Genomic DNA, 22,291 nt, shown 5'->3' with positions numbered 1-22,291 from the left:
AGCAGTGCCGCGCTGCCCTGCGAGCGTCGAGAGACTTGTTCCCAAGGCTCCTGCATCGCTTCCTTGCTCCTGTCTTGCCCAACCCAGAAAACTTCAGCAATTCTTGAGAAGCTCTGAATCCCCATGAAGTGAGTTGGCTATAAAGAAGACCAAGTTCAGCTACAGACTTACTGTATAACTTCAACAAAGGCATATCACTCTGCGCTTATTTCCTTTAATAAATAGGAAAATGAGACCTCCCCACCACACCCCACCAGGGTTAGCTCTCAGAGCTGCACAAACATGTGTGTAATTACTCCTCAGAGCTCGCCACAGAGGCGCACCATACCCAGCCGTTCCGAATTTTCTTTCCAAATGTCATTATTTTTAAAAGAAAACAAATGACTTGCCTTCAATTTCTTTTTTTTTTCCCCTACTGTATTGAAAAAAAAAAAAAAAGTTTCATAATTGCTATTGCAGAAGAGACTTGCATTACACTTTCCACCATCCAGCACCCACACAGCGAGACCTTATTCACCTCAGATACATGAACATGTGCTGACTTGAATATGTACCTCTCACTTTCTGATTTAATTAGCATACGGCAGCTTACCATTCCCTTTGCAATATATTAAGGGCTATTTGCTTTTCTGCATCGTTGGGTTTTTCCCCTTTATTCCCACTGGTTATTAAGTGGTGATGATAAATAGATCTTGCACCTACAGTCATGACTTTTTGCTTTAAAAAAGCTCAAGAGAGAATGAATTAGAAAAATGAAAGTCTCTTCTGCATGAGATCCAAACCTTGGTTCCAAATCCGGACTTCCCATAATTTAAAAAGCAGAAGAACATACACCACAGGTATCTTGGCTGGCTACATCACGGGTGCATTTTAATGGTGTCTTGCTCAGAGCCAGCTTCAAGATGGTGCCAACCATTTCCTTTATTTTAGTAAGTCACCAGCACACACAGCGTACCTAACACCCAGTTTCCCTTATGACAACCACCTGCTTTCCAAGAAAAACAATCTAAAGCCTTTGGTTATCGAGGAGTCTCCAAAAACCGAAAACGGACTCAGTTTCTGCTTGTCACCAGCTGACTGCTCTTCCTGCTCAAAGCCATCTTACACTCGACAGCAGCAGCTGGCCACAAGTCTTCAGCCAGAACAACCATTAAATTACACCAACAATGACACTGAAATTGCAGGCAAACCATCCTCTCCAGATGGTCCCCTCTCCAGAGAGGGGAAGGGACTGTGACTAGATGTCTTCAGACTACAAATGAGCCATGTTGCGACTATAGAGCCAGCCTGCTCTGCCCTACTGCATCACACCTGGCCCATAGACCTTCTTGCCTCCAGCAGAGAAAGCCCACTCATCTGCCCTTCTCTATCTGACACTTCTCTAGCCAAAAGCTCTGGGTGTTTTGTGGTGCAAAATCGTTCACAGCAGGAGCCTCTGTGGCCACCCACATTACACTCAAATGTGCAAATGAGTTAAGAAGCTCTACATAAACAACTTGGTACAATGTGCTGTGATGCTGCTGTACTACTGCACGGTAATCACAGAATCACAGAATAACCCAAACTGGAAGGGACCCATAAGGATCATCGAGTCCAACTCCTGGGAAAAATTCATCGAGGTCTTGGCTTGTGCTGATGTTCAGTGAAAAAGAAAAGAGAAGGAGACTCTTCACAGTTACATTAATTCCATTTTATTTAATAAAAAACAGTATCAGATTAAAAATACACTTTGGGTGATTATCCAGCGTTTTCCCCTGTGTGCCTCCTAGAGCTCAAACCAACCGAGGATAGGGAGAAAAAAAACAATAAAACAAAACAAAAAACACCAAACGATTTTGGCCGGAGCTGTAAAATAATGTTGCACCAATTAAATTACACCAAATATATTATTATACCTTTGAAATGGCTTTCAGACCAATAAATAAAAAAAAAAAAAGAGAGACAAATTCAAATAAAAAAGTCAACTTTGTATTACAAAAAAATTAAATAAAAATCACAACACTAATAATAACAATGTGCAGTCAAGTGTTTTGGTTTTTTTTTTTTTCTTCTCTAGGAATGATAACATGCCAGTAAACATGTAACATGCCAGTAACATGCCAGTAAATCCCTATGTAACATTTCCAGTTTGGCAGCAAGCAGTCACTCACTCATTCACATTTGTACACAAGGAAGCAGGCCTGGGCAAAAGCCTAGGTAGATTCGAGCCTTCAGGGTGCTCCTCGTTCCCTGCTGCAGCTGGTCGAGTTCCCTTCCCTTCATCCTAAAACCCTTGTAAATCCACTCAGGATTCAGCAGCAGAACCACAGGGAAGGCATCACTCAGCACAACCCCACCGAAGTGCTGCTCCATCACATCAACACGACAGCGCTGAGGTGCGCCGGCTGAGGATCTGACTCTTCTGCTCCAGGGCCACTGTGCTGCCTGTTAATTAAATACACTGCAAAATAGGGTGTTGGCTTTGGGTGGGCTATAGGAGCAAATGCAGGGCTGTGAGAAGACGGTATCTCTAAGCATCATACCAAAAGTATCCTACATCTACAGAGAAATGCCCTGAAATTGCCCTTCCTGAGCAAATGAGCAGTGAGCCACATTTCACTTGACCGCCTGAGAGCACATCTCTCTTAGACTTTGTGGGTATTGATGGCGTTGACTCCAGGGCCAAATTTGGTCCAGTGTTTTATAATAAAGAAAAGGTTCTCCACAGAAACAGGTTAACTGACTTGGGAAATTTGAGCTCGTTCATCTTTATGCTGGTTGGTTTTTAGGAGGAACCAGCAGACTGAAGTACCGTGACACACCGAATAAACAATTTGCAAGTGAAACTGCTCCCTGCCCCAGATGCCAATGTTTGTGGGGTTACCCCTGATTCTCAAAGATTAATCAGAGGATCCCTATTCCATTTCTGCATAGTCTCTAGGATTTTGGACACAGTGGGCCAAAGTCTGCTTTCAGTTCCAGTTCCAGGGGAGGAGTGAGAACAGATTTTGCCCCATGCTTCTCTCTTCCGTGTATGTCTGTACACATGGATTTTGCAGCTGTGGCTCTTTGATGTCATAGGCTGAAACCTGCCATGTATTCACACCAGTGCACCTCCAAGAAAGCTAGGGGCTATGTGCTTATGTAAATGAGAGTGAAATGGGCCTTACGATTCCAGTTTGCCCAGGCCTGTCAAACACATAGTGCCTTTCTGACATAGGCTTACATTCAGATAATCCAGTAGACCCATGTGGTACCTTTATGGGAGTTGAAGCCTTTAGTCTCGATATTTAGGTATATGTGCGAACACACACACATACTCTTCTCATTTTTTCAAGCTGGCATCACTGCACATGCAGTACCAGCTATGCTATCAGTATAGAGGCCTGCATTCTTATGCTAACTCCGTTATCAAAACTACTGTTATCATTTCATCGCTCAGTTCTTTCTGCTCCATTCCTACCTACTTAGAAATATTTTCACTTGGAGAAAGGCATACTCCTACCAACTTTCTGGCCTCTATCCATTTCCTACATGCTACAACCTTTTCCCTAACATTCTGGTCTCAAACTACCTGCCACCCTCAGATACTACAAGCTAATAGCAAGATGGAACCATTTGCTGACAGTGACTGAACTCAAGGCTGGAGGGCCTGTTAGCCCTTGGGACCTATCTCTGGACATCCATCTGGCTGACCACTTTCAAAAAGTCACAAATAGAACAATGCTTTGAAGAGTCACTGCTTACAACACCCATTACTTCCAGCTCCCTTTCTCATTTCTCTGACTCTGTTTTTGCTGGTAGGAGTGGTATTGGAAACAATTTTAGGGCCTCCTGCTCCCTGAAGAGCAATGGCTGTAGAAAGGGCCAGATCTGAATGCCTACTCTAATCCTCGTATACATACAGCTGTGTGAAGTTATACACTCACAAATTATCTGTTCCAGAAAGGGTTCAGGAATCTCTCAGTTCACCCTGGTGGAAGGAAACAGGGTGACCATCCAGCCTGGCCTCCTGCATAATGCAAGATGAAAACTCTTAACATTAAATGTCTGTATCCTGATGAATAACTTCAAGGGAAAATAAAGGTTCTCTTTCTGAAAGGCATCCAAAATTGACTTGAAGAATTCAGGTTATCTCTTGATATAGCTAATTTAATATGAATTAGAAACCTCTCAAAATGTGTGTGTCTTGTTTCCAGTTTTAATTCTGTCTAGCTTTCACTCCAAGCCATTCAATCTCAATGCTTTTGTCTGCTAGATCCTAACACACTCTCATCATGTATATAAAGACCAAAGGTTTTGCTCTGGTCAGATAGGTAATATTCTGAAGACACAAAATTAGAGAAGTATGAGATGACTTTGTGACTTTGGGGCTACTCAAGACTTTGCTAGGAGTTCAGTTAAGTAGGTACAGTCAGGTCCTTTGAAGGAAAACCTACCATTATCAGCAAATAGTAACTTGGCTAACTCCACCATAAAGGTACCCAGAACAACTCCCTTCCCTCCCTTTCCATCTTCCTGCTGCTAGTTGAGCTTGTTGCAGATCTCTAGGGCTTTCTTGTAGACCTGAGTCACATCATCCATGTCTGTGAGAAGGGAAAAACTGCTGTCCCCCAGACGGTTGCGATACCGTTTTAGGTACTGTGGCCGTGGGTGATTCTGAAGTCTTTCGAAGTCTTGGATCTGTAGGAAATTTTCAGCAGAGACACAGCTCCGTATCCTCTGTCTGTTTGGCCTGTTCTCTTGCAAATCCAGGAAATCAAAGGAGTCACTGGACAAAATACTGTCATCACTAATCACGCTGGAAGGGCGACTATAACTTCGAGGTAATGCATCTCCAGGCAGGACTACTTCTTCCATGGCCTCCAGCGTTGGTGTATCAGGGCTAATTAAAGCAGATTCAGTGCTGCTGGCAGAATACTTGCCATTATGTTTCAAGATACCCTTACGCCTGCAGGAATGGCTGTAAGACCCATTTCTGGATGGTTCTGTGACCCCTGGAGAGGTGTCACTGTTTACTGTTTCATCATTATTGTCCAAGAGTTCCGAAGATTCACTTCGTTCTGGAGAGGAGTAATAGCCGGACTCCCTCTGCTGAGTCTTCTTTAAGATTCCTTTTTTTGGCATTAGTGAAGACTGCTTAGTGCCGTATTTGCCAGCTACCTCTCCCTCCACAACAGTTTTAATGGCTACACCAGTCCTACACAACTCCTGCTCCAACTTAAAAGCAGAAGGTAACACTGGGCTGACCACACCTTCAATGAAGCCTGCACTGTGAGATCGATGTTCACTGTTACTCCTTTTCTTGAGGATGCCTTTGGGTCTTTTGGAAGTGGGTTTGGATGCATTTTCAGCTCCTCCTTCCTGGATGGACTGTGCAATGTCATTTTCCTTTTTTGATTTTTTCAGAGACCTTTGTCTCTCTAGTGTGACTTCGGGACCTTTGGGCTTAGAAAGGCACTTCATTTTTGTATCAGTCTCTGGTTGGAGGCCAGTAGAGCGGTGATGCCAATCAATGAACCTTGCTAGCAATGGGGACTCAGAGTCCCTCATGGCATCACAGTCACAAACACTACTCTTGTAGCCCCAGTTAACCCACCAGTGGTTGGCAATGTCTTCAATGGTTGCTCGGCGTTCAGGGTTCACCATCAACATCCATCTGATGAGACCACGAGCATCTACAGACAAAGAATAGAACATAAAGTTTAAAATACTGGCATTCCTAATTTCCTCCTTCAGTTTCAAACTGAAATGTGAAGCAAACCAAATGAGCAAAAATAGTGGCTCTTACAACAGAAGCGAAAGGAGGCAAAGCTTAGTGCATCAGTCAATTAGAAATTGAATTTGAGGATTACTTCCGATCAGCAGAAAATGATTCACCCTGGGAATTTTACACTGGGTTATAAAAGAAATTAATATTTGTATTGTATGAATGTCAATGTCCCATATCACTGAATGTCACACACTACTAAAGAATCAGCGACCTGACAATTCTAATGACTACAAAACTTGGAGGAAAACAAAGGGGCATTGAGATATTTTAAATGATCTACATATTACTGATCCTGTATTTACTTTTTCCACAAAAGTGTATTCTTCCATATACTTTAAAGGAGTATTTTTATAAGGAGAGGATTGTGGCAGCAGGAAATTGAAAGAATGGCAAACAAATGATGAAAGAAAAATATTTTGTTAAATATAACAATATATACACGTATTTTTAAGTCTGGAAAGAGCCTTAGACTTAGCTGATGCTTTTCTGCCTGGTGACAGCTTAATCTGTTACCCTCGGAATAAACGCATTTAATTCAAATTTTGGCCTTGCTTCTCAGATAAGAGACCTCTTCACTCAGACCATTCATCTTCTCTCAGTGTAGTCAGAGGACTGATCTTTACCAGTATGTTATATCGGTTTACAGCTTGTCTGAACAATTCCACTTGCAATAGCTAACAGACCTTCCACTGTCATAGATCTAGTTAAAAGAGCTTGCTGAAGCTTCCCCAAAGCAATAAAATCTATATGCTATAAAATTTTCATTTCAAAAGGACTTTTGGTAAATGCTGTACCCAGATGGGAATGGACTGCAGATGAAGTTAGTAGAGGAATGAGAGATTTTTTTCTTTGTCATTCTAATATAACACCAAAACTGGCTGGAAGGACAAATCCTCCATTCTGAAGTCCTACCAGCTCGATACATTGCCCTTGCACATTTTTTATACCTGAGGTCTGTGTTGGTTCACGATATTCTCCACTGCTGATCTGCCTGATGAGATTTTTGTGATCAAAGCCATCAAAGGGCATGGTTCCATAAACCAGAGTGTAAAGCAGTACACCAAGGGCCCAGCTGTCAACCTGAAATACAGAGACAATGTGTATGAAGGTCTGGAAAGCTGATCCCCATTATTCTCCCTGCCATTAGCACCACAAGAGTGGCATCATGTCCAGCTATGCCTACTGATGGCAAACTGGTATCTGACATTTGACTAACCACAGACAAAGCAAATGGAAGCAAACTTTCAAGATGGGAAACTCCCACTCACACCCACACATGCAATAGCACTGCCATTAAGACTAACTCTTAAGACTGTTATCATAAAAGACATTACCATATCACCACTGAAAAACTGACCCTTCTTACCTCTGGGCCTCTGTAAGGTCGTCCATTAACAATTTCAGGGGAAGCATACAGTGGGCTTCCACAAAAGGTCTGCAAAAATTTGTCTTTGTGATAAAGGTTGGAGAGTCCAAAATCAGCAATCTGCAAAGACAATTGTACAAGGCTTCTGTAGCATTAACAATACCTTAATGTACCAGAAAATTCTTTATCAGGAAGGACTAAGTTATACTTGACCCTGCTATAGGGCAGAGATCTAAACATGGATAACTTCTAAGTTTACCTGCCAACCAATTACTTTGTGATTTCGTAACTTTTTTAAAGGCCTTCTAGAGAAGGAGATAAGACCCCAAGATAAATCCTCTGGATGAGGAACAAAGATGCTTTGGTTCCACTTATAGACATGTCATGGCTCCATAACTATCAGTCAGTTATTCAATCCTAGATTAATTGCATGTGCTTGCAAAGACAATTTCATACTGGGAGGCACTGGGCTATTGTCCACTGATTGCTCTTCATCTTGTATAATCATTAATACCAAGGAAAAGCACACAGAAAGTACTCCTGTTCTTATCTTGCAGATGCAAGCCCGAAGTCAGGATCTTTAAATCCAACAGGAGGAGTGATGTCGGCATATCATGAGAAACCAAGTGTTAGCTTTTGGATACAAGTGATTTTTGAAATCATCTGGAATGTCTCTTGTTGAAAACAGGGGAAAGTGAGGCACTCACTAACTGCTCCAGATTCAGGGACTTCAAGATGAGGAATCTGAGCCACTAAGTAAACGAGATGTCTATCACGAGATAATAAACACAAGTCTGGTTCCTAAGTGGAAACAATGGGCCCAAATCCGGCTTTCCCAACACAAACAAAACGCCCCTGGGGACTATTGGGAATTTTGCCCATGTAGAAATTGCAGGATCAAGTCCAAATAATTTGTTTACTTCAATTCTCTGTTCTTGTTCTTACAAAACAAAGGCTGAGGACAGCAACACTAAATACTCCCACAACCTCTGCATTTCCTTTGTTTCTGTAGCAGAAAGCAACACATCTCTTTTTTTTTATCTTACTTAAATCCTAAATGTTTCCTTTTCCCAGAGATATTTTTATGACTGCCCACTATTGACATAGGACATATATAAAAGACATAAAGCACAGGCATAAAAAAGGTATTATCAGTTTATAGCTTTAAGAGATATAAGCTTTCTTTGGGCTTTCTTCACCTCATTCAGGTCCTTTCTACCAGAAAGGAATTAAACCCCAGAAAGAAGCAGTGATTATCTGATATTACAAGAGAAAAATTTGAGAAAACACAAAGTGACCAGAAAAGAAAGGGATTTACCAGCAGCATCATTCACCCCTGGCTTTCTAAAACATGTATAATCATTGCTGCTATCTGTTTCAACTGCAACGTCTAGTGAACTCTTGGGAGACATAAAGACTTTGTCCCTATTAACTACCATGTCTCAGTTGAGACCAAAGTAACAAAGCTGGTGAAGTGTGGACAGAAGTTCCCAATTTTCATTCTTTACCCCCAAATATATAAACACACACATATATATTCTCTTTGTCTATAAATACCTATGACAGATATACTTTTAAAACAAAACATGTTTTAAATCACAGAACAAATACGAGGTTTCACACTTCATCCTCTCCTGTTTTGATGCTCTGCTTGTGCAGGTGTTCCACTAACAATTTGGATTCAGGGTATCTTGTTCAAAGAGCAGCTGATTCCCGTTCATTAATGTTAATTCATTGCACCACGTCCATTCATAGCTTGAATTTGCTCAGTCCCCCAAACAGCATATCATCAACCCATAGCAGAAAATGCAACCCTTAAATAAATGCGGTTTGTAAAATCTTCATTGTATGGCTGGAATGTCATTGAAAACATCTGGTGTACAATTGCAGTCTGCAAACATATTCTCATGGCTCAGATTGCACTTAATTGCCCTAAATTCCACTTTCTTATCAAGTCACCCTGACTGGCAGGAAGTTGGTTTTAAGCCCTATGAAGTGTGCCCTGTCAATCAGGAGAAGAATAGGATCATTTCAGCGTTACAGCTTCGTGCTGGCCACTGAGTTTTATTTTAGCTCAGGATGCAGCTAAGACAAGGACAGACACTGCACAGTGTGATTCCTTAAGAAAATACATTCCCTTAACACCATGGAATGTATAAAATGCATGTAGATGTGCATGAGCATATATAGAGGGATACACATACCATTGTTCACACCAAGAAACTCTCAAACTTGGGCATTTATGTTTCCACTTTGACCATTCAGGAAAAGAGTCTTTATGCCACAGTCCACTCCCATACTCACCAGCTGATGTTTACCAGCTTTTCCCATTAAAACTGTCGTGCCCTCCCCTCAAAACAAGATTAATAGAAGCCAACGTTACTTCATGTTCATGGCACTTGAATGGAAGTCAAAAAACTTCCTAAACTGGGAGGAGTTGGGAAGTGGGCTTTATTCCCCTCACTTCGGGAGGTGGATGTTTCATATTTACCGTTACTATGACCAACCAGATGCAATTTATTGTTTAAGCGTGGACTATAAATTCCACAAACTTTGCACTCATGGAAATCATCAGGTTCTCCCCACTTCAGAATCCGTCTCTTTGTACTGCAGACATAGAAATAATTACGTCTCTTAAAGCAAATGAAACATATGTGCAGTGGGTGAGACTCCCAGCAAGGTAAATCCCAATTACATACACTTACTCTGTATATACGAAACCCCCATGGGCTCTCAGTGGTTAGTCAGATTGGTGTTCCCTTACCAGCAAAAGAGAAAGTGTAGTAAGTAGAATTGTGTAGCTATTAGACTTGCATTTTTCTCTCCTATCACTTTGAGGCTGATCATTCAGTTTGCGTCAAGGTCCACCAGACATCTATTTTAAGTGCAATTCCCAGTCCAGCAGCTATCACAGCCCTCTCTCCATCGCTCCAGGCTGCATGACAGAGGCATCCCTGGGGGTAACTTGTGGCACAGGGCACTGGCACAGCATTTGGATAACAAGTAGCACTGATTCCCTGCCTGCTGCATTGTGAAACAGTGTCTCTCCAGCTCACTGCATGCAATTTGGGGGATTTAGGCGCTGGGGAGGAGCTGCAGTGCTGCATAGGGACATGTGGTCCTCATCACACTGAAGTGCAGGAGTAATGGGCTAATGGAGGCAGCTACACCTTCACCCCATTGCTAATTCTTCCAATAAAAGTCACCCCCAGGGTGACTCAAAGACTAGCATCTGAGTCCCTTTAGGACAAATTGAGAAAATCACCCTCCAGCTTTGGCTTGTGGACCTGCAAGATTTGTCAGCCTTCAGAAACTGGCCTTTCCTAGTTGCTATACTTCCAAGTGATTGCTTCCAGAGACTTTCATTCACTTTTTAGCTTTAAAAAAAAAAAGCTCATTATGTCTCCAATCACCACTTCATGACCTTCATTTGTATCACTAAAATTTACAAATGGAGTCCAAGTTAGTGCAGTATCAAGTAAAATAGCTCGGGGCCCTTTCAGCCCGGATAATATTTTCTAGAGGATTAATTGTCCTCTTTATTTCCTGTTCTGCAAGAACTGCTTGAGTTGTGATCTATTTTTGCAGTATCTTGCGAATTTTATCCTCTTGTCACTGTGACACATTTGTATATACCATAGCATATAGATAACTGGCTTCTTCAGAGGCGTGTTTCCAACGGTACACAGCACCCAGGAACAAAGGGATTCCTCTCATTTTGCCATTCTTAAAACCAAACTGACAGTTTTGTAAGCGCCTTGTAATCCACTGAATGAAATGTAAATACTGGGGAAGTACAGATAAGACTATCACTCCCGCTTCCAGAAAATGCCTTCCACTGAGCATTTGAGGCCATCAGACAATGCTGCATATTTTTCTTTTCCTGCCTGTATAAACCATATAGAAATAATCTCAGAATTAGAACCTGATAGATTTGCTCCTAATAAATAATTTACAGCTCCATATGTGTTTCCTTGCCAACGGTTACTGTTTAGTAAAACAAAGAAAAAGTGGGAAGTTAAATTTTGCACAAGTAACCCAGAAACCACAGTTAATGTATTCAAGGCTTCAGCATCAGGGAAATAGCAGCAATATGTTTAACACTGAGTATTCAAGGCTGATCTTGGTCTCAAAGTGGGAAAGGTGTCAAAAATGAGCCAGAAGAAAGAGAAAGGAAGGAACTGAGGAAGGGCTGGACACAAAACACCCACAAGGCAGCCTAAACACAGCTTAGTCCAGGAAAGAGAAGCCTTCCCGAAAAAGACGAGGCCAAATTTTTGGAGATGCAGCTCCCCATGCAGTGCCCGACTCTACAGCAGCTGAAATACATCTGTGGTTCTGCAGTCCTGCAAGGTCTGGAGAGCAATCCTGAGCCCCATCCTCCAAGCAGGAAGGCCGGGGCGGCTGCCGAGCCTTTGGACAAAGTGCAGCTCCCCGGAGACTTGGGAAAGTGATTGGTTTTGCATATGAGGACTACAGCTCCAGGATCGAGGCCACCGCAGCTAGCGAATTCCACAAATTCCTCTTTTCTCTCAAGAATTCCCTGATTAGCTGGGAAGATAGCTTGGCGTGTATTGTGGAAAGAAAGGTCATCCTGCCTGCGGAAGCCTGTTTCGTATACAATGTCCTAGAAAGGAGACTTTCTGGTTTCAAAAAAGCCAGGTCTACAGCAGGGAGCAATGCTGCATGAGAAGTCTGCTCTGCCACGGGATGTTAACAGCACATTGTCCGAGCGCTGCCTCACATGGGCCCTCTGCAAAAGCCTATTTTTAGGAGCCGCGTATTGACATGTCTTTAATCCACCGGTTGATTCAAGTTAGCTTCTGTCATCAGTGCTACACAGATGGCAGCTACCATATGTTACTTTCCATTTCCATTGCACATCAGCTTACAATGAAGACAATCTCTCCAGCGCAAAGCAGTGCGTGCAGCCTTGAGATGTTCAGCAGAGATAAAATGAAAACCCAAGCGACTCGGATAGCTGGCTACAAAGAAAGAAATTTGATTGCCTCGTCTTGCTAATTAAGGAAGGATGCCCAAGAGTCAGCAGAAACTCTTTGGCATCTCTGCCTCTATCTGTCTGCAGATCGGCACACCCAGCCACTCTCACACCCAGCTCGCCAGGCAGCAACAAAGCTGAAAGTGAAACAGATTCAGCTACCTGCAATCTTCACTAGTCCCTGCATTATACACCTTTATATTGCAACTTTTCGGGAAAAAAAGAAGAAGGGAAAAAAAAGGTCATTCCCATGCTTTCACTGGGGAGAAATGACATGGAAATGACATCACTATCCAAAGTATATGTTTGTGTCTGGAGTTCCAAGGCCATTTCCTAATGAAGCACATGTGCTTTACTGGGTTTATTTTGAAACTCCATTTGCTTATTTTCCAGCCATGATCAAAAGGACATTCAGAGTGTTCTGTTTGAGGCACTTGAACCCTGCAGACCAGGCGAGGTCTTCTCCTAGCCCCAGCAGCAGCCAGCAATAATATTGTTCATAAAATAAACCCATTTGCACAAAATGCTCTGCTGTTTCCTACCAGTAAATAGATACTGCTCTGGGAATCGTGGTCTTGGGGCAGAAGGACGTGGCCTTCTCCCCTGTATTATGCACAGCTTCATTTAGCTTGTATGACTCGTCACCAGTGGTGCTCCCTCCCCAACCTCCAAACCCTGGAGCCTCTTGCCAGATGCTGTTGCTTAGTAGCTGTTGCCATAACACTGGCTCTTCTAATACCTTGGATAAAAATGTTACAAAACATGCAAATCCATTCAGAGAAACCGAGAGAAAGAATTTTACCTTAATATTAAAATTGTCATCAAGAAGGATGTTTTCCAATTTTAGGTCCCTGTGGACCACACCATTCTGAAATAAAGAAGGAAAAAGAGAATATTAGAAAATGTGCAAATGAAAGGTGAGCTGGCAGGGTGGTCTTTGCATCTGCATTTCAGGGCTGATTTCACTGTCATAACACTCACGGCCCAGTGACTAGTGACAGGCAATGTATTAGTCACTTGGTGTGTGGTTAAGGGAAGAATGACTGGAATCTGTCCTCCCACAAAGCCTGTAAAACAGCAGGAGGAGGGGGGGTTCTTTTCGGATCTTAATTCCAGCCCAGATCCTGCCCCCACTGCATGAAAGCAATATATTCTTCCCAAGCACCAGAAAACAATATCTGTCAATGACGTTAGTCCCTACAAAAGCCCTCGTTCCTCCAGTACGCAGCCGTGTGGATGTGGGGAGCTAAAAACCTAAAAAACTCTAAATGTTCAGGATGGAAATGAAAAAGTTAGGTTTGGGTCAGAGCCTTCTTTAAAGAAATTTGGGGAAAATTAACTGTGCCAGGAAGGCTGCTGCAGTTTTTCAGTGCTGCGCAGTGAGGACTTTGAAAACTTGCCTTGTTTATCAGAATGCAGATGGAGATCAAAACGTGTAAGAATTCAAACAAAAGACTATGTTTGGTGCTTGTTGCCTTTAGCTTGATGCAAATTTTGGCTCTGTGCAGCTGGTTCAAGTAGAGATAAAAGATCTATGATGACAGCCAGTCCATCACCCGGGGTTTGACTGTTTGAATTGTCATCCGAGTGGGCACCATGATGGATAAAGTAATTAGCAAAGGGTATCTTTCTAGTGCTCCTACGACATCTGGAGAAGTTATTCTTGACTACCCAGAGCAAGTACATGCTAAGGCTGAACATTCATACCTTTCTCCAGCTTTTTTTTTGGTTTTATATTTTTCTCCTATTCCAAAGTTGTTCACTTGCATACTGAACTTGCAAACTATCATTCGTTTGAATATATTAATACAAACAATTTAAAACTGCTATGGGATGCCTTTTCCAGTTAATGTTGTTAATTACTTTCTTTATGTCAGAAGAATTATTTCCAAGGGGAAAACGGGAGGTATGGCTAACGTTAAGGGAGTGACAAGTAGTATGCTGCAGCACAGGAAAACATCCTTAGACTATAAAAACAGGCAGTGAACTACTGTAGAACTTTCACACAATATCACACAGTGTACTGATATAATCACATGCTGTCATACTTAATAATGAATGCTGTTGCCTCAGACACGCTTTGAAATACAATCACTATGCAGCCTTCAAATAGCATTTATTAATATCAAATTCCTTGCTTACCTTGTGGCAGTAATGTACAGCAGAGACTATTTGTCGGAAGAAGTGTCTTGTTTCTCTTTCGCTCAGTCGTCGCCTCTCACTGATATAATCATACAACTCTCCCTTACTTGCATACTCCATGATGATCACAATCTTATCTTTATTTTCAAACACTGCACAAGATAAAAGAAAAAAAGAAAGCCACCGCTTACTGAAAACGTTTTAAAAATGACACTTTAAAGGGAGAAGAAGGCTCAGGATGACTGAACACAACCTGGTGTCATCACAATAGCCTGGAAAGTGACACTTCCAAAAGCAAGTTCCAAAGCTACATTTTCCAGAGGAAGGCAACAACATTTCAGACCAAGAGAAGGATGGCTTTGAGGAGCTGCTGACTTTCACACGACTCAGTGAAAGAAGGTCTTTGTCTCCATAACATGGGGTCACAGGGTAACGGTGTCAACTTGATCCTCATGAGGTGAGGGAGGAACTTGTGCCTGTGCCATCTGAATTCTAATCCTGGCTCCTCTTACCAGCAGTCCTCATGGGGCCAGACGACAGAAGGAATCAGGAGCTATCATCACCCATAAAGGTTAAAAAATGGATAATTGACTGTGCCTTTAATTCATGCTTGATACAGAATGGCAGCTTAGCTTATAATGACTGTTGGATCTCACCCGCCATCAAAACCCAACAAATAAACTGATGCATGCATTCTCTTCCAGCCCAGCTCTGTGCAGCAACATGGTAAGCACAGACACCTGAGCTAGCAGTGGCTGCAGTGTCTCCAGAACTGTACCACTCTTGTCACAGCGCCTCTGCAGCCTGTCTCATGCACCCAGCCCATGCTTGAGCTCAGTTAATTCCAGCTCTGCCGCATGACCCCTGGCCTGCAGGAGATATGCCCTTTGTCACTTGTGCAGAGCTGGCCGGGACACACAAGTCCCACGTAAGTAGGAAGAGGAACATTCATCTGACCTATGTCACATCGATGCTGTTCCTTCAGAGGCTACTTTGTGCCACGTGCTGTCAAGGACTTCACTGGGAACTGCAGATAACTAAACACTTTATCAAGTAAAGCAGCAATGAGCAGTCTTGAATTGCCACAGTGCCCTGGCTGCCAAGGAGTTTTTCCCTTCTGACTCCAAAAATCTTCCACAACCCAATGGAAACATCCTGCACCTGCCTCACATTAAAACATAGTGACTTTCTGTTTTATCTTCTGGTGGCAGCATGCTGTCACACTAGCAGCAAAACATCTTCAGATGAATGAGGTTATAGGGGTCATTGCAAGCGGATGCTAGTTCTGACCAGCCCTGCTGGAACGTTGCCTTCTTCTATCAGAGCAAAGCCCTGCCAGTAGTCTTTAGTGTTTAAAAGAAGAAGAAAAAACACAAAAAAAACCTTCAGCTTTTGCAGCAAAATGCTAAGTTGCCTCTCTCAGTGCATGTGTATTTGCTGCTTTTAGGCTTTGCCTCATGTCCTCTCACACCTTGTCACTCAACTCCATAAGCCAAAACCTCTGCAGCTCCCTCTAACACCCCTGAACCCCAGCCAAACAGCTCTGATAAAAGGCAGAGGGAGCAGCCAGATAAAATTGGCCGCTGACTTGTCTGCTGGCCTCACTGCACCCTGAAGCAGGGGCTCCTGCCAGTGATTACATCCTATGTGCATCCTCATTAACAATAAACTTCGGAAACTGGAAGAGCCGTCTCTGGATGGATTGTGCTTATGACATCCTCTCCAAGAATGACAGACTGATATGTTTGGGAAAAACTGAACAAATGCCGTGTCATATATGGAAGTGCTGTGGTGTGTTACCATTAATGCACATACTTGCCTCTCTAAGCTTGGAAAGGGTTGCTATACAGAGTTACACAGGAAGGTGAAATGTAGTTTTGATAAGTCGAGACAAACCAATAAAAATGCTTTTATTCAAGCAGTTTGCTTTTTAAAAAATAACAATCAAATAGCAGATTCATTGTGCTAGGGATTATATGATGCACACACAGGTGAAGCAGCCACAGGGCACCATGGATCTCAATGGACTCTCATCAGCACAACAGCAACAACAGTCCTGCTACAATGTGACACTCTTTCAGCTTAAGTTTTGATTAAAGTTTTGCCTTCATCACTCAGCTCTGAGGGCTGAACCCTCCTTGCTTGTCCAAAGTATGAAATTCTAAAATCTAATTCTTCTGAACCAAAATTTGCCATATTAATAAAAGCCCTTACCCAGGCATATTTTCCTACATTTATACAGAAATGATGCGGAGAGCACTGAGTCAGGAGTGCATTTAAAGATACTTTCCACTACCCTTGGACTTAGAATCATAGAATGGTTTGGGTTGGAAGGGACCTTTAAGATCATGTAGCTCCAACTCCCCTGCTGTGGGCAGGGACACCTCCCTGTAGACCAGGTTGCTCAAAGTCCCATCCAGCCTGGCCATGAATGCTTCCAGGGAGAGGGCATTCGCAGCCTTACTGGGCAACCTGTTCCACTGTCTCACCACCCTAAGTTTGCAGAGGCCTGTTCAGCATGCCTGTAGCTGAGTGACTACAGAATTGCACAGCAAATTATTTCTTCACCATGCAATAGAAGCAAATGGAGAATCTTTTGTTTCAGAGAGGTGGAGGAATTTTTTTTTACAATTGCATCATGCCAGTTTAAAGCACCTCCATTGTATCAGCTGAATCTCACGAGAAGGTGCAGGGCCACTTTCCAATAGGGAGGACACTGAACAGTGTACAAAAATGCTTTAAATGAGAGCTCCCATTGAACGAGCATGGAGTGGGAAGGCTGTAGGATTTATGTCCATACACACGCACACAAGGGAATTCAATGGTCAAAACAATGAGGCACGTGACAAGGTGGTATTTTGGCAATTCTCAGCCCATCAGCCATGCACACCACGAATTTTCGCAGCAGCAGTTAGGATGCCAGGCAGACTTCATACAGACACTTCTAAATTTCCCTTCTGAGCACAGTCTGCAGTTTTATAAACATACGCTCCAAGAAAGCATTGTGGCCAATGGCTGGGGGGAAAAAGGAGGGCATTAATTAAAGGCTGGATTGACTTACTGCAAATAATAATGAGGTAATAAATATACTGCCCTGTTAACACCTGGGTTGTAACCTGCAGGCTGATGACGGACGGATTGCCTCCATATAGCTTCTGGGACGGCTCGGTTCACTCTTTGTTTTTGCTGAGTATGATTTATTATCTGCCATCCTACTGCATATTCATTCCAAAACTCACCCCCGCCTCTCAGTGTGCCTGCAGTTTGGCTGCAGCTCCTGTCGATGGAGAAGCAGGGCTCCGGTGGGATCCTGCACTCCACGAGCACCCCACTGATGGTATAGCCATATCACAGTGCCCCTCAACCCTGACCAAGGTCAAGGGAGGGACAGAGATTGTGTATGGGCATGGTGGGGCTGCTCCTTCTTTCAAAGCACTGATATTCTACAAACAGCGCTGCTCAAATAAGATAAGTGGAAAGTCAATGGTATCAACACCCAGACAGGTGGTAGCAGGAGGGATGGCCTGTCAATCACATATCAAGAGACCATGGTTGCTTAGATACGAGGCATGAGCTCCACACACTTAAGGAGAAAGCAGCGGGAGGAACCCTTGCTACAATTTGTATGTCATTTATTTTTGAGCCGCTATGTTTATTTCTACTGCTCTGCAAGCTGAGTGATGCCAAGAGAGCTGCAGCAAGGCCTCAGTGCTGTGGGAGGCCTGCTGCATCACTACAGCCATTGTGGTCAGGCAGGCAGGGCAGTGGTTGCAATATCTTTGTAGATAGAGCCTAAAGGAGTAATGGTTGACTTCTGAGACTTGCACTTCCATATGGCCATGGGGTAGAAGGGAGGACAGCACCATGAGAGCACAGCAGGAACTTGGAATCAGGGAGTGGTAATGAGATGTACCATAAGGTACATGGAACAGCGTGATTGCATCCCTTGGAGACGAGCAAGACAGCTGTGTTAATGTATGAAGGCATGGTGTATGGCAGCATGGAGAAACAGCATCTTCCAGTGAGCTACGAGATTGCTTGCTCTGTCCATCCCCGAGAGCCTTAGCGGAGGCTAAGAGGTGTGCTCTGCACAAGCAGCAAAGGCTGCTTAAGTTCCAGTGGTCAAGGATAGATTTCTTACAGCTTTTCTCTAAACTCTTCCCTTAACTCTAATATGTTTATTTGTTTATTTAAAAAAAAAAAAAAGAGAGAGAGAGAGAAAAAGAAGAAAAAAAGAAGAAAATGCTATACTTCTCAGCTGATAATTGAAACCAAATCTCTTGGCTTCAAAACTCATTGAAGAATAAAAATGTGAAACTGGGAAAGAATTTCACTTCTCACTACCAAAGACATATCTGAGACAAAGTACATTTTGTAACGTCAACAATCTGTCTCTTTCACAGGCTGTTCTACTACAGCAGTAATTCTTGGATATAATCTCTCTGCATATTTATATTTAGAGGCCATGAAATGATGAACTCAGCTTCTATCTACAGCTTTCTATCTTCTAAATAGCATTGGTAGGGTAGGACCTCTTCCTGATAAGCACTCTTCTTTTATTTTCAATCTACCTCTAAGTTCTGCCTTTAGCTCCACAGCCGTCACCTCTGCTGAAACTGCTTGGGACATGTTTGTCATAGGATGAACATACTGTCCAACTTAGGTGTTGCCAAAGATGGACTTTGTCCCAAAGGTGTTGAAAGCCCACACAGACACGGTTTTGCAAACATCAGTCAGAAAGATTTCAGAGTACACTGGACATCTCTCTGCTTCAGACTTACTTGAAATCAAATTTAAAAAGCAAAACGAAGCAGAATGTCTTTGCCCTTTCTTCTAGCTTCCAGGATGCTGAAGGCTGCGTGAGTGCTGAGGGGGGAGGATTTTTTCCCCCTTAATGGACTACCTCCTTGTGGGCTGATTCCATTTGGTTTACATGTAACCCTGGGGTAAGGATTTCAGTTTGTTAGTTTAAGAGGGGCGGCCAATCTCTTTGCACTGGAACCATTTGAATTCTCCTCATGCCTTTGCTCTCTATCAGAGCAATCTCCTAAATTAGTTCCAGTATGTTGACATTCCTTCCATCTGGTGTCTTTCCATTCAGCGGTATTTTTATTACTCTCCTAACAGCCGCAGACAGAAGTACCTTTCCACTGCTACAAAATGCTCTTTTATTAAAGGTCAGCCAAATCAAAAGAACAAGCGAGTTTGTTTTTAATTTTAGAGATGCAGACGAGAATAACCTTTTCATTGAGAAAAGTCATGTATGACCCAATTACCTCACTCGTGTAATAAGGCACGAATTTTTCTTCAAAAGATAAGCGAATACTGAAGCGTTTTTTACCTTAGAAATTCTGCCCTGTGTGTCTTTTGTGTTCTTGACTGCTCAGAAAGGTTTACAGCCCCTTGATGTAAAGATACGTGAAAACTGTATTCTTTATTTTATTTATTATTTTAGTAGTTTATGGCTGGCTTTGAACAGCACATATAGCAGCCATGAAAAAATCCAAGGTTTAATTTAGTAAACCGCTATATGTATATGCTTAAATTTATGCATATGCTCCATTATGATGGAAGATAATAATACAGAAGTATGTGTTTTAAAGATATGCGTGTGCTAAATTGCTTTCCTGAATTATAGCTTTATTGCATCTCTTCTTAAATTAAAGGAATGTAGTTAAGATCCTGCAATAATCATTTTAAATCAGACAGCATGCTACAATTTACTTTCCCGTGGGGATTAAATCACAACGAGAACCATTATCCTTGGCGAGGCTGTTTCTCAGAGAACGAGACTGAGGATATGCAGATTTTGACCATCTACCATTTAAAAAAGGAAGGGGAAGAAAAATGAGAATTGCTAATTCAGCCACAGTAATACATGTTTCACTAATTGTCTTTTGTTTCAGCAAAGAATACAAGAGCTAATTCCCCTTTTCTTCTTAATTACGATTACAAACTGCTGAGGAACCTCAGACAAGCAAACATTTACATTGCAGTGGGAGGCCTGTGTAAGTGGAAAGATAGAAATAAATTTCAGTGCTGCTCGCCATCACTTTAATGTCCAAATTGAACTTGCCAGTGATCTCATGCGTTTGGGTTAATGTCAAGTCAAACAAAGTGGTGTTTGGGCAGTCATCCTGAATGAGAGGAAATTCGTAAACGTGGGGTATGAAAACCGAAGAGTTAAGTTTGTTTATATCTGCTTCATTACTATCGCCAAACTCTAGAAATATTACTTTGTGTTCTTGGATGTTATCAACTGAAACAATGGAAATAAAGCACTCTAAGGTCAAAAGTCTACGTAGTTAGAGGAAACCAATTAGAAATGTGCTTAAATACTGTCACAGCTGAAGTACTTTCTGTTGGCAGAATTAAAAAAAAAATATCATTCCAGCTTTCCAGCTTTCATCATTCTTGTTAAAAGCTCTGCCATCCCCATGACGTTTCAAGGGATTTGTATTGACATTTTCAGGTGTTTCGCACACAGAAGGGTTCAAGTAATTAGGCACTGAGGTCTGTTTTGGTTATGTCTGAAAAACATGAGAGACTGGGACTGCCTGCACAGCACTGTCAGACTGGGATACAGTGTCAGGCTGCTTTCTGTACAGACAGATCTACAGACAACGGGCTGTCACCATTGTTCTGCAGGGCCTCCATCCTGCAGGGTTGCACAGGGACAGTTTGGGAGCACCTGCCTGAAGCAGTGCTGCTGCAGAGATGCAGCCCGTCTGCAAAGGTGCATGTTTCCTGGAGGTGTTGAAGAATCACGTAGATGTGGCACTGAGGGACACGGTTAGTGGTGGGGATGGGCTGATCTTTGGACAAAGTGATCTTAGAGGTCTTCTCCAACTGTAATGATTCTAGGATTCTGTGTCTTGCCAGCTGCTACTGGACAGCTGTTTTGCAATGTCTGCTCTCACTGCTGTGGTTTGACTGACACGACTCAAGCAGCATGCACGGAAGAGAGACCTTTGTGCTTCTGAAACACCTAATGTTTGTTTTCATTTTCTCATACAGAAGTCTGTTACCAAGTGTGAGGTTGTACATGTACTTGGCAAGTAAAATTAGCACCATGACATGCTATGCCACCACCAGTACACACCATTAGATTTCCTCCCATTGTCTTCAGTATTTGAAAGTACAGAAAAGCTGAACTGATTTTCTGATTAACCAAAGCATGCCACCTCACTCGAGTCATTATGGTTGGAATACCTTTCTGCTTTTTTGCATTTTTTTTTCTTACCAATACCAAAAATACAACATAAAACAAAGGAAGAATTCTGTCTTACATGGGAAATATTCTTTTTTTTTTTTTTTTTTGTGCCTTGTTGCTTTAAAAGGTCCAGCACTCCTCTAAGCATCCTGGCCTGAATCCAGCAAAGCACTTAAGCACGTGCTTTCCTTTGGCTACTTGTTCATGTTAATGCCATCCTATTCTACTGGCACTGAATTGTGATCCTAATATTTATTCATTCTTCAGGGAGAATCTTCGTTAAGCTATTTCTATGAACCTGTTAGCAAATAATCTATTTATTTTCAAGTGTCATTTGCAAATGGATAGACATTTCTATATGGTTATGCCAACCAAGGACAACTCTTCCAGCATAGAAACACGTAGGTACTGTATTTCATACTACAGACACTCAAGAGCTCACTTCTGACTGTCCCAAGCATAACTTCATTCTTGTGATTGGTCTAACACATATTCAAATGTTTACAGAATCAGGCCCTGTGTTCTTCCCTGGCTTTAACTTTTCTAAAGCACTGACAGATGGAAGCGATTTTGCACTCAGACTACTCCTGAAAAAATATGCTAGCTCTGAAAGGCTTTATTATCAAATCCTGGAGTTTTCAAGGCAAAGAAAGAAATAGGGCAGGGGAAGGTGGGGTAAAGGGGAGACAGGCAGAGGTATTATTCTATAAATTAAAATTTATGTCCTGAAATCAGAACACTGATAGCAAAGCTAGCTTCATTTATCCAGTCCCTTTCAAGGAGTTTAAAGTCACTTGAAAGAGCACTTCCCTTGCAGCC

General features: G+C 42.4%; 1 protein-coding gene across 1 annotated transcript in view; it reads right to left on the bottom strand.

The window, feature by feature from the left end:
- Positions 1-1,668: 1,668 nt before the first annotated feature.
- Positions 1,669-22,291, bottom strand: part of NUAK1 (NUAK family kinase 1) — a 47,360-nt gene continuing 26,737 nt past the window's right edge. The window contains exons 3-7 of the mRNA XM_031600046.2: positions 14,260-14,411; positions 12,920-12,985; positions 7,119-7,238; positions 6,700-6,832; positions 1,669-5,657 (exon numbers count right to left, since the gene is read on the bottom strand). Coding sequence (XP_031455906.1) covers positions 4,504-5,657; positions 6,700-6,832; positions 7,119-7,238; positions 12,920-12,985; positions 14,260-14,411 — 1,625 coding nt within the window. The 3' untranslated portion in view covers positions 1,669-4,503. The remainder of the gene's footprint in view (positions 5,658-6,699; positions 6,833-7,118; positions 7,239-12,919; positions 12,986-14,259; positions 14,412-22,291) is intronic.

This window comes from Phasianus colchicus, chromosome 1 (assembly GCF_987193195.1).
Source record: "Phasianus colchicus chromosome 1, bPhaCol1.hap1.1, whole genome shotgun sequence".
In the NCBI taxonomy this organism is placed as follows: domain Eukaryota; kingdom Metazoa; phylum Chordata; class Aves; order Galliformes; family Phasianidae; genus Phasianus; species Phasianus colchicus.
This window is presented reverse-complemented; position numbering and strand designations above follow the sequence as displayed.